The sequence below is a fragment of the Poecilia mexicana genome, unplaced genomic scaffold, assembly GCF_051168715.1.
Source record: "Poecilia mexicana isolate PSO_F unplaced genomic scaffold, ASM5116871v1 scaffold_2, whole genome shotgun sequence".
NCBI classification, from domain to species: domain Eukaryota; kingdom Metazoa; phylum Chordata; class Actinopteri; order Cyprinodontiformes; family Poeciliidae; genus Poecilia; species Poecilia mexicana.
In genome coordinates, this window is record NW_028263371.1 from 21837759 (window position 1) to 21855985 (window position 18227).

At 38.0% G+C, this 18227-nt stretch overlaps 1 protein-coding gene and 1 long non-coding RNA gene across 2 annotated transcripts in view; both read left to right on the forward strand.

The window, feature by feature from the left end:
- The first annotated feature begins 3333 nt into the window (after positions 1 to 3333).
- The window catches only part of LOC148160602 (NLR family CARD domain-containing protein 3-like), a 30446-nt gene continuing 15552 nt past the window's right edge, over positions 3334 to 18227 (forward strand). Inside the window, exons 1-2 of the mRNA XM_088003810.1 lie at positions 3334 to 3411; positions 5125 to 5256. Coding sequence (XP_087859936.1) covers positions 5129 to 5256 — 128 coding nt within the window. The 5' untranslated portion in view covers positions 3334 to 3411; positions 5125 to 5128. The remainder of the gene's footprint in view (positions 3412 to 5124; positions 5257 to 18227) is intronic.
- On the forward strand, positions 7376 to 8831 carry LOC148160603 (uncharacterized). The gene is made up of 2 exons (XR_015762345.1): positions 7376 to 7553; positions 8568 to 8831. It is a non-coding gene; the product is annotated as an uncharacterized LOC148160603 (long non-coding RNA).

Here is an 18227-nt window from a genome sequence, read left to right on the forward strand (position 1 = left end):
AAGTACGCTTTATTTATCTTTCTACTTTATGGCTTTAAAACACTATTCTCTTTTTATTTGGTTTTATTTTATTGAAAAAGTTTCTGTTATTACAAATTCAGCTTCTTTTTTTATTATTATTATGATAAGTGTTAGTTTTTAATTTTTTTTGTTCAAAATAGTATTATAATAAAACAAATTATAATTTTATTAGTTCTTTAAAATTCTTCAGAGTAAAAAGTATTTATAGATTTGAGAAGGCTTTATTTATTTTAATAAAATGTTTTATATGTTAAAGCTTTTTACATTTACTACTGTCAAGTTAAAACAGCAAATGGGACACTTGTGAGTGCATTTACTATCGCCACCCAACTGGCACACACATCACAGAGCATGAAGCGCACCCATCCCTTTCACTCAGGCCCATCTGAAGTCTATAAGGTAACTTGGCACACCTGTGCTCACAATGATCTCTGCAGACAAAGAGCCTCGGCTTCAAGCTTCCACAAAGACACTCTGGTAGGAACTGGACATTATATCATTTAATCTGCATTCAGAAGACCAAATTAGCCTTTGATTCAATGGGTTTTATGTGTTTGGAATGTGGTTTGTTTGTTTATTCACTGTTAACTTAAAAGTAAATTGTTAACATTGCCTGGAAAACTAGTTAATTAGTTCATTGTGATCTGTAATTGATTTTTTTTTCATTTGTTTGTAGGTTTTTAACCTGCTCTGTGACTTCTATGTGACTACTTATCCGAAGTCATGGTGGTCTTGCACTGTCAATTGAAATAATTTAGGGACCAAAAGAAAAGATAAAAGATGTCGCTGAGATGAGTGGCTCCTGCATTTCTTTGAGGGAAGCAAACTTTTTCAAGTTTGGGGAGAAGCTGAGGTGGTTTAAAGAGAGCAAAAACTTGACAACTACGACCTTGAAAAGTATCAAAATGACTCAGATCAACTGGGACAAGCTTCCCCTCAGCATGATGCTGCCTCCTCCATGTTTGGACCAGAGGTGTCCCCGTAGCGTTTCCATGGTGACGGTGTTTCTGCTTGTTTCCTATGCAGGTGCAGTGAAAGGCCGACGGACGAGGCGTCACCGACTTCAGAACATTTTAAATTTCTGTTTCAAATCGTTTCCAGACGTCGATGTTGAAGATTTTCAGTTTTATTTTTAATCTGATCTGTTTGATAATCTGCAGGAACAGAAGAGAGAAAAATACTCTGAGTACAAGTTAGAAGAGATGAATCAGCAGAGTTATTAAGTATTTTCATTTTAAAAGCTTTAAAGAGCATGTTAATGGGGCCAAAATGTCATTTTATTCTGTTGTGGTGAAAAAACTTGAGCTAAAATCAGACATGATAGCAGCTGTATAGATTCAGAGCCAAACACTGAAACTTCCTCTGGATCTGCAGCTTTAAATCCACTTCAGAACAGATCCAGACGTCCGGACCAGATCTAGAGGAAACAAACACAATATCTGAACTGATCATTTCTGACTCGGCTGCTTGGATGTGTGTTTGGCTTTGAAAGGTTTTGTTGTGAAGCAGAAAGTTGATGAAGTTCACAGTGAAACGACGTCAGTCCACATGAAACCTGGTTTCACTCAAACAGTTTTTATTCACTTTGAGGACGGGACGTTTCTGATGCAACGAGGAGGAATAAAAAGTCAAAGCTGGAATGAAACGGAGAAACTCCATGTTTCTCACAGATGTGATGGATCAGTTTGCACAACTGTTGTTCACACACGTGCTGCAACAGTCAGGGCTAACGCTGGATTAAAACATCCTGTTGTCTGTTGACCTGTTGATGGCAACTAAATCAGCAGACTGATGGTCTTATTTAAATTATTTCATTGATTTATTTATTTTCTAATACTATCAAACTTGATTATTTTTTTTAAATAATGTAAAATTTCCAGAGGTTTTAACTCTGCACGCAGACCAGTGCATGTTCTGATCTATCTGGTCCATCAGGAGCATCTTGTGGTAACAACCAGGTTTTCTGCAGAGCTGCTGCATCACCTGCTGCTCCAGTTGAGCCCAGAGCTCCCAGTTAGCCTCAGCATGCAGCTCCAGTCACCATCATCCCAGTCCACACCAGAGGGAAGAATCAGAACCAAACCCAGTGGTTCTGCAGGCAGACAGGAAGACAAAACAGCAGTTCTGGTGAATCGGGTCCATATTGAACTGGATCCAACATGGAGACCAGCTTCACTCTTTCTGGGAGAAAATATCAACAAAACCATCAGGAGGAAAACTTAAAGCTTCATCACCAGTTACCAGAACCAGTAGCTGCTGCTGGTTCTGGAGGATGAACCAGTCAGATCCAGTCATGAACACCAGGATTAAAGAACAAATTCTCACTCAGGTTCTGTTTGCCTGACATGAAATGTTTTCCTGCTCAGTTTGAGGAGCAGCGAGTCGAGCTGGGAGGACGAGACGAAGATCCAGGAATTCAGATCAACTTAAATCTTTATGTGGAATAAAGAGAGTTTCTCCAGAACTGGGACATTTAGTGTGAGAGTAATGTTTGCATAAAACTAATGTAAATAAATATTTATGTTCAAAAAGTTTTTTTTAATCCTTAGAATGTGTTTTTTTGTTTTTTTTTTACCAGAACTGAAATGACTAAACTGTTTTTAAACCTGATTATAATGTGATGAGCTCAGAATCTGGATGATCATGTTCTGTTAGTCATTCGACAGTAAATAAGATTCTGTAGTTTTCTCCTGCATTGTCTCACTGTAGTTCAGGTTTTCCACTCATTAGATTTGTCTTCTGTATTTTAATGTCTCTCTTCCTGCTTAAGCAAGATTTCCCACAGATTTCCAACTGAACGAGGCAGGAAACCCGAACAGTTCTTCTTCTTCTTCTTCTTGTTGTGTTTATTGGCGGTTGGCAACAAACTTAATAGTAGCATTACCGCCACTTACTGGTATGGAGTGTGGCTCGCGTTGGTCTAACGCTCTCTCTGTATATATATACCTATATATACTCATACATACACCTACCAAAAAAAAAAAAAAAAAAAAAAAAAAAAACAAAACAAAAAAAAAAAAACACCCGAACAGTTCGCTTTAGTTTCTTCTGTTTAGTTTAGAGAAACTACGTTTCCCATCAGCCTTTGTCATTTCCTGTAGAGGCTTATGGGAACTGTAGTTAAACTGACTACAGCAGCGTTTAAAGCAGAAATACTGAAGTTTTTATTTATTTTATTTATTTTTTTAGCTTTCTTCTAGTTTTCTTTCAGTCTATAAAATCTTTCTGAACTGTTAATATTTATTCAGATGAATCAAATTTTTATTGCTGACGCTGAAGAAGTCACGTGACTTCCTGTGCAAAAAAGTTTAACTAACTTTGGTCAATTTCTTCAGGTCAGTCTCCATTTTGAGCAGAGGACGGACATAACGGACTGACTTGTTAACAGAGGTAAGTGTTGCCGCTGACCGCGGATCCAAGAGGAATTAGAGAGCCGCAGACAGAGGAGACAGCGGCTCCAGAGAGCCGAGAGAGACACGAGAGACACGGCTCTCTAGTGGCTTTCTAACATATGGAGGCTTCCCGGGGTCTCGGCCACCTCGGCCTGGGTCTCTCGGCTCTCATAGGGTGCGGTCCCCGCTGCAGCTCTGTATACTTTATTAAAGGCCTCATCCAGAAAATAATTGGATGAAATGAAAAGCTTTATTGTGAGACGTTGTTGCTTATAGATCTACTTATGGATCTATAAGTAACAATGAAAGAAAAATGATGAACAAACCATAAACACACAGCTTACTGCGCAGCTATCCTGGCAAATGGTCAACTCTGACAACTTTTTAAAGTTCGTTTAATAACACTTTTTCTTTCTTTTTAGCCTTCAACCCAGAGTGAGCCAACATCTCTGCCTTAATGCTGCACTCATACTTTGTCTTTGTAATGTTCTGATTTCTATTTTTCTTATAGTTTATTTATTTATATTTTTGTTTAACACTTTGTTCAGCTGTTATCTTGTATGTTAACAGTTTTAGAAATAAAGCCGTACGCCATGACAGCAGCATCTAAATCTGATCTGTTTGTGTGGAGCAATAATGAACTTTTCAGATTTAACCTAAATAAACTGAGAACTTAATGTAACTTTTACAGTCCATCAGTGTTGTTGCTGCAGCGACTCTCTCTGGTGATTTAACCTAAAAACCAGAACAAAAACATTGTAAACTAGTTTCTCTGCTTGTTGAAATCAGCAGAAAGTGAAATTCATCACTCCATCCCTAATTCTGTCTGGGGTTCAACAGAACCTGATGTTTTTCTTGTCTGTGGATCAGAACCGGCTTTAACCAGTCCACATATTTCCTCTCTTCCTCCTCACCGAGTTTCGTCTTTTCCCAGGTTTTCCTCTTGTTGCTCCTTGGAGCAGGAAGAAACTCTTTGTCTCTCAAAGCGCTGCTGGGAAAATGCATCCAGATCCAGACGAACTCTGATCCAGAGGCAGTTGGCAACAGTGACTTTCTTGCTTCATTTAGCAACATTTTAAACAAAAATTATTTCCCATCAGTCAAAATTGGAATTGACAGTTCAGGCTTATTAAAGATCAGTGATCAGTCAGAAAACTATCGGTGCACTCCTAAAAACAACAATACATTTAAATGCCTAAATGTCACAATAATTATGAAATAATAAAAAAAAACATTTTAGTTCAGTTGTAACAAACTATTTCCATTTCAGTTTCTAACTAAAAAAAGTTGTATTAATGCGTCTCTTTTGAAGTTCAATCAGATCAGCTGACTGAATATTTTTCAGGCCTCTCCAAGTGAGGGGGGCGGGGGGGCTTCTTTCCTCCATTGAAGCAGCTGATTACCCATGATTCCTAGCAGTGGGTCCAGCTTGTTCTGTCTTGAGAAGAGCTGTGGACCCGACCTGAGCTGCTGCTCCCTCAGAACCTTCAGCACACTGACTCTCTCCATACGGAGCTACAATAGAGTCATGATGCGTTCAGGTTCACTGTGGGAGTTAAATAAGTTCACTAGTTCATAGGAAATGTTCACTTGTTCATTCACCTGATTTACTTTGATCCTCTGAACTCATGATGGGAACCAGCTTTCTGCTTCACAGGACACTTACTGGAACTGGATCACTGGACTGACTGGTTCTGGTTTCTCTCTGCAGAAAGATGGAAGATCAGGATCTAAAGAGGGACAGAGCAGAACCTCCAGGATCCATCAGTCCATCTATGAGGAGTGACTGGTCCAAAGAAGAACCTCCAGACTTCAGTAATGAACCTGGACCATCAGACAGAAAGTAAGAAACCAGTTTCTACACTGTAAGAAATAAAACGTAGATTTTACAGTAAAATGCCAGCAGCTGGAGTTGCCAAAATTCCACCGTAAAACAAAAAACAGATTTTACCCATAATTGTTTTTACAATTATGGGTAATTGTAAAAACCCATAATTGTAATTTTGGGTGGAATTTTGGCAACCCCAGCTGCCGGCGTTTTTTTTTTTTTACCGTAAAACAACAAAAAAAACAGATTTTACCCGTATGTCATAATGGAGTCTAATTTCTTAACCCACGTGCAGAACACCAGGCGGAGAACAGAAATCGGTTAAATACGTTTATTGTAAACACAAAATAATGATCAACAATTGAGTTCTGGGGAAAGTCTGCAATCTGGATCACCGGAGCACTGGGAGGTAAAAAAAAAAAAGAGAGATGGTGAGTTCAGGGGTTGTGGAAAACGGCAGTGTCAGAATAAACGGACTGGTCTTACTTGGGTGGAGGTAGATCTTGTCCGGGGGGGAAGAATCACCGTGGTTACTGGGATTTGGTTCAGTGGAGGGTTGCTGCTTGACTGACCAAGAGGCTGCGGTGGACGGCGGACAGGTAAACTTTGGATCACAGAAGGCGAGGAGCAAGTGAGGCTGACAACAGGGTAATCCAAAGAGGTTTGGTTTACTGCGGAGGGGTCAGTGGAACTCAGGCAACCAGTGAGTCCACAGCATCATGAGGAATAACATGAGGAAGAGGCACAAAGAGATATCACTAGAAGTCCACAACAGGAGATCACAGTGAGAAGGATGGAGGGCTGGCACCCTCTGGTGGTAAAAGAGGGGGAAAGTAGCAAAAAGGAACCATTCCAACAACCCGGGTTCCCAACACCGTAAATTGTTTTTACGGTGGAATTTTGCCAACCCCAGCTGGTGGCGTTTCACCGTAAAATATATGTTTTTTTTTTTGTTGTTGTGTTTTTACATTGTGGGGTTGCCATAATTCCACCGTTAAAAAAATTACGGGTAAAATAGGTTTTTTGTTTTACGGTGAAACGACAGCAGCTGGGGTTGCCGAAATTCCACCATTAAAAAAATTACGGATAAAATATGTTTTCTGTTTTACGGTAAAGTACCGGCAGCTGGGGTTGCCAGAATTCCACCGTAAAATTACAGTAAAATACTGGCTGTCAGTATTTTATAAAATACGGTAAAGTTCTGTCGACCAAAACTTCCGGTATTTTACCGTATTTGCTAAAATACGGTAAAATACCGTATTTTAGCAAATACGGTATTTACCGTATTTGCTAAAATACGGTAAAATACCGGCAGCTCTGGTTTTCCCTTAGTAAAATTGGCCAAATCCTTTTGGTAAATTAAAGATGCTGACTGAAGTGAAAAATTAGGTGGCATCGCCCTTTACTCAACTTCACCTTTGTCCAAGCAGCAGGGCCTACCATACGGTTCTCTAAATGTGACAAATCTATGGTCAGTTTGTCTCTCATAATGATGGTGGCGTCCGCTGTAAGAGTTTGCCCTGCAATCGGTAAATTGCCAGTTCAATACCTGGTCTTCCTCTGAGATTTCAGTTTGATATATCAAAGTCAGTATGGATTGAATTATTAAGAAACAAACCAAAGTTTCACACCAGCATTCTAATCTATGTACTGTATTTTCTGGACTATAAGCCGCTACTTTTTTCCTAAGCTTTGAACCATGCGGCTTATAGTCTGGTGCGGCTTATATGTGGATTTTTCTTCAACCACCAGGGGGCTCTGTAGCAGGAAGTGAATCATTGGAAGTCAAAATTGGAAATAAAAGAAGAATTTGCCCATTAAAATTGAATTAGGTTTTAATAGGGAATTGAAATTTGAGAATGTTGTTGATCAGTTAAATAACATTGAGGGGAAAAAGAAGATTTTTTTTTGTTTTTTTTTTAAAATAATACTGGGATCATTGAGAATTTGAGGTATAGATATTAGGATCCTACGGTGGCCCTGAGGTGCAAAACACTACAACATTAACGAAGCACAATTACAAATACAAAAACACTTCAACATTACGGAAAACACAACAACATTACGGAAAACACAACGACATTAAGAAAACGGAAAAGGTAGGTCCCCGTGGAGACGTAAGAAATCGCTGATTGGACTACAGCTCGTTTTACTTCTGAACCGGAAGTTTTTCTGGAGACCCTTTTCACAGTGATGTCAGACAATGGGCGCCGTAACTCGAAGAGGTGCATCTTTACTTCTGGTGTGATTTTGCCTCGGAAACCTGACTGAAAAATTCACGGATACTCATTATCTTAAGGATATACTAAAAGGTAAGGTTAATTACAACAGCATTTACGTGTTAGCCGTTATTACTCATTGTCAATCCACCATTCTCTAACTGTATATATAATAAACAGCCTCCGATCGGAGAATAAACCAGCTAGCAGCAGCTTTAGCCACAGTTGGGAACATATATACACCACTGTCTGTCAGTGCTGTAACGTTTAGAGGTTCACTTTCTGTATTAACTTTAATAAAACAGTATTTAAGTGTTAGTCGTTATCAGTCATTGTCAATTTACCATTCTCCAACTGTATTTAAAGGACCCAGCCTCTGATCGGAGAGTAAACCAGCTAGCAGCAGCTTTAGCCACAGTTAGGAAACATATACACCGCTGCCTGTCAGTGCTGTATTAAGTTTCACTAAAATCACTGACATTTTCCAACAGTTGTTTAGAAAAGCATTTTAAATATTGACTTACTGGGAATTACTTAGCAATAGTAATTTGTTAGCTGGCTAACATTACGTAGCCTTTCTGTTTTGGAAATAGAACGTATTTAGGCTCTAATCTTAATCAGATTTTTATAGTATAGACTGGGGTTGCTGCCTGTCACGTAAAATGCATGATCGTCACCCTCCTCATGTCATACGCTAGTTTCACCACCCTCTCAGTAGCGACATTACCTGTAGTCTCAAGTCCAAAACCTGACAGTTATGCTAAACTGAGAAGTCAAACTCTTGCTAAGATAGAGACACGAGTAGGAAGATAGATATTAAAGTTTCATTGGAGGAATGTGATGAGCTCTACTCACATATGTTGGAGCCTATTAACCATTAGATTAATTATTTTTTGCTAAATTAATTTTCGCAGATCTAGGTTATGTGAATGATAGATCTATTGTATATTTATTTATGTATTTATTTTGCTTAGACCCTCTTCCTTGTCAGTCAGCCTCCTGCAGTGATTAACAGGCAGAAGCAGCTGCTGGGGTTGATCCGGTTGTAGACTTGGCAGTAGAAAATTGATAATATAGGAATAAACACCTTTATATCCCTTTTAACAGGTTACACTTGATTCTGCTGTGGTGCCTGTGGAAACGAAGTGCATGAAGTTTGTGCTGAGGTGGGAAAACCCTGTGGATCACATGGTGGGACTTCTGCTTCAAACTGCTCACTACAGTTTACCATTGGCTCTGTCACCCACCAGTTCACTGCAGACTGGCACCCGCCAAGGACCCTACATGGATGTCTTCTTAAGTTGTAAACCCTGAGTACATACTGTTGAAATAAAAATATACCTTTTGTAAATAAATTTTCTCTATCAATGACTCAATGACTTAAATTGTTAACTGTGATAATTATGTTTGTGTAATGTTTATATATATATATATATATATATATATATATATATATATATATATATATATATATATACTGCTCAAAAAAATAAAAGGAACATTTCACTTTAATTTTGTGTGTGGCTCCAAATCCAGGCCTCCATTGGTTAATAAATTTGATTTCCATTGATGATTTTTGTGTGATTTTGTTGTCAGCACATTCAACTTTGTACAGAACAAAGTATTCAATGAGAATATTTCATTCATTCAGATCTAGGATGTGTTATTTGAGTGTTCCCTTTATTTTTTTGAGCAGTGACTATATAGCTGACTGTATATATACAGTCAGCTATATATCTCTCTATATATATATATTAGAGGTGTGCCGATCGATCGGTCACCGATCATAATCGGGCCGATTTTCGTGAAAAAGTGCATGATCGGTGATCGGCGATCATTGTCTCTTTTACCGATACCGATCACCTGCTTCTCATGTCGCAGCCTGCCTGTGCAGCTGGTCTCCTCTTTCCTTCACTCTGCGCAACAAATCCTAAGCGATGTGTAACTATATCCCACTGAGTGAATGGGGAAGTTTGCGTGTTGCGGCGGAAAATTGAAGCACATCAAAATGCATCAACACAACGAAGCTAATACGACATAAAAACAATGCCATACTTGACGGAGTTTGGCTACATCGAGGCTCACTGCAGTAAAAAAGACATACGGAGGATCAGATAGCAGGTAAAGCAGCGCACAGCTACAAACACTCACCCGGATTAGCATGACGGTCAGAAAGCTAAACAAATAACCCGCAAAATTATTTGTCTTCGTGCTGCGATGTAAGACGCTGGTTCTGCTCTCGCTGTTGAACCGCTGCTACGCTACAGGTAGTAATATTTGACAGACGGAGCGCCGCTTCTGCTCCACCTGGTAGTGACTCTCACACCAAACCTCTGTTTAAAGCTGCAGCATCTAACTTAAAAAAATAAATTTTACATACGTATTAAAACTTCCGCTGTCCTAACATGAGACAGATAATCTCTAAAAAAATAATCGATCTCCTCCCTGATCTGCATAATTACTCCGCTCAGTCAGAAACAGCCAATCAGAACTAGCAGTAATCAGCTAGCCGCCATGCTATCAGGAAGTTTTCATTCAGTAACTCGGGATTGTTTATTGTAATGGATCCTGTTTTTGCCTTTGAATGTTAAGTTTTATACTTGAACTTCTTGGCAATGTTGAGAAGTTTTATTTTGGCTCTTTGCATTATTTAGCCTCTTCAGAGCCTTCATATGTTATCAGTCTGTTAAAGATAGTATATCAATAGCAGTACAATTTGCACAATACCTGTTTTGTTTAGTTTTCTTCTTGGAAAAAGTTATTAAAAACAAGTTTTTGTCTAAATTAAGGTGAATTCATGGTTCCTTTTTCCACATAATGTAACCGGTAGTGTTTATGATAAAAAAAAAAAAATAAATAATAATTATGTGATTGGTATCGGTGTATCGGCCATCATGGGTGATCGGTATCGGCAGGAAAAAACCTGATCGGCACATCTCTAATATATATATATATATATATGAATCCATGTACAGTGTTTAATATAATTATTACATAGATGTTTGCAAGAAACGGTCACAAACCTTATGTCTTTGTTCCACAATGGCAGCTTTAATAAGCTCCTCTCCTTTCTCATTTCCTCTCCTCCACATACTTCGTTGCCAGATGTGTAAGATTTACCAAAAAAAAGCAATTTAAATGTAAAAGTTGCACATCTGTAGATTACTCAAGAGAAGCTATTCACAATAGTTTTTACAGAACTCTACACAACATCAATTTATTAATAGATACATATAGATATTAATTAAAGGATAGATACACAAAGATTTCATTTCTAATACAACTGCTAGCAGTATTGAGTGTTCATCCAAGAAGTGTGACTTGCAGGAGCAGGGAGGCTCTGTACTGGTTTCTCCTTTTAAATCAAGAGGCCCATGATAGTTTGACTAGGCAGCAGATGTTCCACAGCTGATTGACTGAACCTGCCATGGACAGAGGAACAAGACCATCCCAGATATGGTAGGCTAGGTAGGCTACTGTTGAGAAAGATGAACAAAACATTATGAGAAATTATGAATCACATCAGAATATGTAAATTATTTGGCAGATAGCGCTTAAGTCAATATTTAAAATGCTTTTCTAAACAACTGTTGGAAGATGTCAGTGATTTTAGTGAAACTTAACAACACAGCACTGACAGGCAGGCGTGTATACGTTTCCGAACTGTGGCTAAAGCTGCTGCTAGCTGGTTTATTCTCCGATCGGAGGCTGTTTATTATATATACAGTTAGAGAATGGTGGATTGACAATGAGTAATAACGGCTAACACGTAAATGCTGTTGCAATTAACCTTAACTTTTAGTATATCTTTAAGCTAATGAGTATCTGTGAATTTTTCAGTCAGGTTTCCCGAGGCAAAATCACACCAGAAGTAAAGATACATCTCTTCGAGTTACGGCGCCCATTGTCTGACATCACTGTGAAAAGGGTCTCCAGAAAAACTTCCGGTTCAGAAGTAAAACGAGCTGTAGTCCAATCAGCGATTCCTTACGTCTCCACGGGGACCTACCTTTTCCGTTTTCTTAATGTGTTGTGTTTTCCGAAATGTGTTGTGTTTTTCTTAATGTCGTTGTGTTTTCCGTAATGTTGTTGTGTTTTCCGTAATGTTGAAGTGTTTTTGTATTTGTAATTGTGCTTCGTTAATGTTGTAGTGTTTTGCACCTCAGGGCCACCGTAGGATCCAGTAGATGGCAGTAGTGCAACAATAATGGATGCAAGCTGCCGTTGAAATCTAAAGAAGCAGAAGAAGAAGGTGCCCATTTTCATTTAGCACATGCTAGTAGCAGACAATAAGGAGATTTTTCTCTTCAAACTCATACGCCCTGATAATCATTTCAGTTAAATCTAAACTTGGCAACTTTTTCTTTTTCAACCATAATAAATGTGATATTCAATTGACCTGTTATGACTCGCATTTTGGGTGTCCGCTCCTCTCTGCTGCTGCTACATCGCTGTGGAAAACCTGGAGCGGCAGAGAAATCTGCGGCTTATAGTCCGGAAAATACAGTAAATTACTTTTGCAGTCTGGTTTATGGTTTTACATCATAGATATCAACATCAGCAAGGGGTGCTGTGGTGGCGCAGGGGCAAAGCACAACTCATATATTGAGGCCTTAGTCCTCATGCCAGTGGTCAGAGGTTCAATTCCCAGCCTGGTGACATTTGCCACATGTCTTCCTCCTCTCTCATTACCCTCTTTCCTGTCAAACTACTTTCAAATAAAGGCCACTAGCACCAACAAAACCTTAAAAAAAAAAAATCAGCAAAATTTGGAATTTCAGCTGATTAATTTTAAGGTAATTAGCTGCAGGCAATATTACAATTTTTCTTTTTTGATGAATTTTATAATTGCTTAGATTTTTACAATCAATTTTTCTGTTTTCTACATTTCAAAATCACCTGCAATATGTGCTGATGGAGTTATTGTAATTTCATGTATTTTCTGCAGTAATTAAGTGCTTTTTATATTACAGTCAGCAACCATAACGATTTTAACGTTTTTTGCCATAAATTTACGGACTTATTTTGTAGTGTTGACTTACGGTGATTCCATGTATTTTCTACGGTAATAAAATGTTTTGGATTTTACAGTCAGAAACTGTTGTATTTTACCATTTTTTACCGTGAAATTTACAGACTTTTTTTTTTACAGTGTAACTGATTCATGTGAATCTATAGAGATAAAATATAAATGATATTAACTGGTTGATATTAAGTGTTTGAATAAAAAGTAACTTAATTTTCTTATATATTAATTTAAAGCTCGACATGAAGGGTGTTGGTCAGAAAATCAGAGTTTGATTGAAGGTCTGAATGAATCAATGATGAAAATGTTGCATCAACGTTGCAACATTTTCACCACACCTGAATAGAATAATTAGGTCATTAGCAAGGCTCTGGAGAACTGATCTACACAAGAAGGATGTAATTAAGCCATTTCATTCCAGTGTTTTGTACCTGTGGCACATCTAAAAACTCCACGACATTGGCCCTTGAGGACTCGAGTTTAACATTAGACTATCATAAACATGACATAGCACCTGTCATGAATATGAGGGAGTCTTCATGAAAACTTTTTCCTGTTGTCATGAAATATTTTGTAAATAATGACACTTAATGCAAAGCTGACATTTTTTGTCTTTTCATGCAAGTTTTAATGTAATTTTGCATGAAAAGTTTCTTTATTTACTGCAATACTGCAAAGTTGACATTTTTAATAGACTTTTTATGCAAATTTTAGTACACCTTTGCATTGAAAGTGTCAATTTGCCAAATGACTCTCCATGACAACAGTCATACATTTATGAAGTTATTCATGTTCATAACAGGTCACCTTTCCCACACCCCTTCAAATAAAGTGTTACAAGTGTTTTTTTTATCTAAACATCTTGTATGCAGCTAACATCTGTGTGAGTCTGTAAGGGAGGGCACGACCTAAGTCTAAGTGTTATTGGTTAAAGTTTACTTTTTATTTGGCGGCTTAGAGCTTTCTCTAGAAGCTAAAAATGAATGATCGGAGTTAGAACCCTACCGTAGGATGACCAGACGTCCCTAATTTCCAGGAACAGTCCCCGATTTTAGCGTTTTATGAATGAGAAAAAAAAGTTTCCTATAGATCGTTATTACGGTAGCCGGAGACTCCATATGGCAGGGAGTAGAAAGCGCGAGTGAGCGTGTTGCGCGCAACAACAGCAGTTACAACAGCAGCTTGTAACTGCTGTTCTTACAGAGAAGAGCATCATAGCCAACCACCAATAAAAATCAAGAAGAGCAGAGCACGCTGCCAGAAAAAACAACAAGCTGGAAGAGGAGAGTTTGAGTTTTGACCAGCTTTGAAGGGGAACTGTCCAGTGGTATGGTATGTGTGAATCAACGTGTTTTGTTTGGATTGGGCTAATCTTTGTCGCCATAAAGATTTGGTTCACGGCAAAATAAAACTAAGCTCTTGTTAACACAGGACAAGAGCACACTAAGCAGCTACAGAATTAGCCAGAGTGAGAGAAATAGCAACAGGATGATTAAAATAAACTCATTGTAAAGAAAGACGTTTTGTAATTAACTGGTCATGATAGGGTTGTATTTTTAAAGCTACATATGACTTTATATGTATGAAAGTTTCTCACAAAAACTAGAATCACTCGGGGACAAGGAAACTGAATTGAGTAGAGCATGGACTGAAACGGATGAGGATGGAGAAATCATTTCTTCTGTTCGTTTAGCTCCAAACAAATTTTTTTCTTTGTTGCTAAATATGGCATTTTTGACATTCCATCAGTTGATGAAAAGGTTCATATTTATACTAACATTTTACGAGGAAGAATCCAGCTGCTCATCTCAAAATAACCAAATTCTAAAAGAAAACAAATCTTAATTTTATTTATTACATAGCAAATTTTCAGTGTCATATGTAGATCCTAATGTTTTTGGGGGAGATTGTGATGTTATTATGTCTCTGTTTTAGAATAGTGCCAGACTGATAAAAGATGAGACAGGAGGAAAATAGTCTGATAAACTGAATGAATGAGGAAAGCTGACAAAGCTGGAGAAAGATGAAATATAAACATATTATTTAATTGCGTCTTATATGTTGTATTTGAAGTGTTTCTTTTTGCCATCACCTGTGGTGTTTCTCAGTTTTTCACATAATCTTTTCTGCTCTTATTCTGTCCAGACCTCTCTGTCGATCATATGGCTGATGGCTCTTCAGATAGAGGAGGGTTTTCAGATCCAGAGATGAGCTCATATTAGTGGACTTCCTGACCAGAGTTCACTCATCTCAAACACACACAATGTCCTTAAATATCAACTACATAAGTTTACACACAGACCTCATGTAATTATGGACACTTATGTGTCCATTCATGCACAACATACACATGTGGACAAAGTTGGTATATTCTGTTAAAGACTGAAAAACCCACCGTTGTCACTGGAACAACCTGAAACTGATAAAGTAATAAATGAAAATGTACTGAAAATTAACCAATAAAAATCAGACATTATTTTGAATTGAGGTTCAACAGAATAAGAAAATGACAAAGATGACTACAATTGCACAGATTATTCTGAAACTTAAGGTTCACAGGACTCTAGCCATTCTCCCTGGCTGCGGCCGCAGGAAGAAAGTTGACAAATTTAAGAGAATTATGATATGAATGGTTACTGAAAGTCCAGTACAACCAAGTCCAGAAAGTAAAAGTGAACTCCAAGGTGTCATGGGGCGGTGTTGGGAGGTGGTGAGAACAAACACAGGAGTCCAGGTTATGGAGGAAGTGAATATTTTAATAATGGGAACACAGTAGTGATGGGTCCGGCAGCAGCGATGCGTCGGCGCATGCATCAAGCCCACAGACCAAAACCCGTGTATTGGTTTCAGCAAGTCACGTGACCGATACAGGAATCGTTTCAAAATGACATTAACGCGCCAAACTGTGTTTATAAGGAAGCCAATCTGTCAAAAGCATTTGCCAAACAAATTCTTAACCTTTTACAGCGTCAACTATGGAGCAGCCTCAAAAGAAAGGTTTCCTCAGTGTGGGACCATTTTGATCTTATATTGGAAAATAAATTTTCATTTTTGTTGTTTCATCCGGTTCTTGTCAGTTTCTACTTGATCTATCTGAACCCAAATTCAGCTGAAACTGACTTTTGGTTCACTTTCATATTATGTTCTGCAGGTTAAGTGTCGCATTTGTTTAACTAAGCCGTCTTATTTAAATAAATCCACCTCCTCAATGCTGAGGCATTATGAGACCAGGCATGAGAATGAAGTCTCAAATAAACTCAGATATGCAGCCATTCTACAAATTACTCAGTTGCTTTTCATAAATGATTTCATATACAGTGATCCTTCGCTGTAACGCGGTTCACTTTTCACGGTATCTCTGCTTCGCAGATTTTTTGTGCAGTTTTTTTTTCCACAGTGTTCTGCGTCCTGATTGACCATATGATTAGTAAAAACAGTCTCCGCGCTTCTTCTCTACCTCAGTGCCAATAACGTTACGGTATTTAATACAGATTGGCCATTCAGGAGATGGAAACTGAAACTTTGAATGCCAACTGGAATTTAACTGTGGCCAGAGGCAGCAGAACCCGACCACAGACTCAGATCCATCGCTCTGCCAGGTGTGAATCTCGCAGGGCAGGTTGGAAGAGACGCTTTAATGACATGACTCCGGATCACATTAAGGCTCGATTGATGCACACGTACATCCGCTGATCTGAAAACAGGTTTTGTTCTTTGGAGTCAATGTAAAGTATTTAATTATACTGTATAATAATTGTAAAACCTAAAGGTAACTACTATCATGGGTAATTTTCGGAATGCAACCAAGAAAAACAAGGGTTCACTGTAAATGTAATGTTTACTTCATTTTTTTCTACAGCAGGAGAAGTTTTGTCAAAAAACCGTAACAGACTAAAGTTCAAAATGTTGTAAAAACTTTTTTTTTTTTTTTTTATAAAAATCTGTGGGGGGAAAAACAGTCCACAAGCATCCTCATTACAAACACATTAACTTAAATTTTCACTGTATGGTACATATTCACATTATTTATTGGCTGTATATCAAATCTATTTTAACTGAAGATATGACATAATACAATATATAATATTCAATAAAATACAAAGACTTAAATCTTATTGTATAGACCACTAGGTCATCAAATCACTACGTTGCCTGTAGGAATTTTTAATTTGCAGCAGGTGTCAGTATTGAGTGACACATTATCGACACAGAACTGACACAGTTTTGCTATGGGTCGAAACGATACATGACACCTCATCTACCCATCATTAGAACACAGGAACAAGGAGACTGGCAGAGAACACACGGAAACAGAACAAACTTAGAGAAGACGTTAGACGACGCTCAACGAGCAACCGACAAGGAACACAGACAAGACGAGGGACTAAATACACAGGGAAGGTAATCACAGGAACTAGAAACTGCTGGGCACAATCAACAGGGGAGATAGGACAACAGAGAGACTATCAGAAAACAGAACCAAACACAGAAAAACCTCGAAATAAATATACAAAGAACTCAAATCACAACACAAAGTGAAGGTGGACTTTATGTCAAATGACCAACGAGAAAAGCAAATAATAAAAGTGAGGCTGGAATTTACCACAAAGACCTTTGGAAAGATGAAACAAAAGGTGCATCAGCTCTATGGTCACAGGCAAGGGTGTAGGAACGAGTCTGTCATTGGGGGGGACGCATATCGGAAACCTGACAGATCAGTAAATAGCTTGAGCAGAATTGTCAAACAATTATGCCATCCAGGGCCATGCAGGGACCACTAAAGGGGCAGGTGCTCAAAAAAAAAGGGCACATCTCACCGCATTCTAGGACAGAATATTAACAAACCCACAGCTTTCAGAGTTTAATAAACAATGATAATTTACAAAATTGTGAGATATACAATCAAAGCTAAGGAAAATATCTATATAGATCATACAGCTATGCATATGTAAGATATTTTATTAGTAATTTCTTTCTGCAGGTCTGTTTTGTTATAAGAAAGTATTGCAATATTCAAACTCACAATTTAGCAGGACATGTAAATCAGAGCTGGACCACCAGACATATTTTGTCTTTACAGAATTATACTATTAAAAATGTAAACAACAAATAATTTTAGTACGTTATTATGTGTCAGAAGAGGGCTTAGAAAATAAGACCAAAAAAAAAAAAAGTTTGACCAAAAGGGCACTTGGGGGCAAGGAGCAAAAGGGGCAGGTGCTCAAGCCCCCCCCAGCCCCTCCCTCTGCACGTGCCTGATGCCATCAACACGTCAGGAATGCGTTACTCTAATCTGACCCTTGTTTCAATAATAGGGATTCTAACACGTTACTATTTACAATCCAATAATCAGATTAAAGTTATGCATAGTATAATGACCATCATTCCAGGATGAACACTCACTTTAGCATTTGCCTCACAACTAGCAAGCTAAATACTCTGGTAGCACAGACAGGCTACCAGATTCTGATATATTTTATTGGTCAAAAGACATTTGATTATTGGTCAAAATGCACTGATATAAATTGACTGGTAATTGAACTGGTTCTACCTCTTTCTAAAACCAAAGTAGAAAACAGCTCATAAAGTAGGACTCAGCAGTTTTAAACTCAATACAGCAATTTGACCAACAAAAATAAAATCTAAAAAACAAGTTTTGTTCTTCTTGAACAACTCTCTACATCAGTGCAACAGTTTGATCTACAAAATAAATAAAAATTATACTTTTCACGTCTAACAGA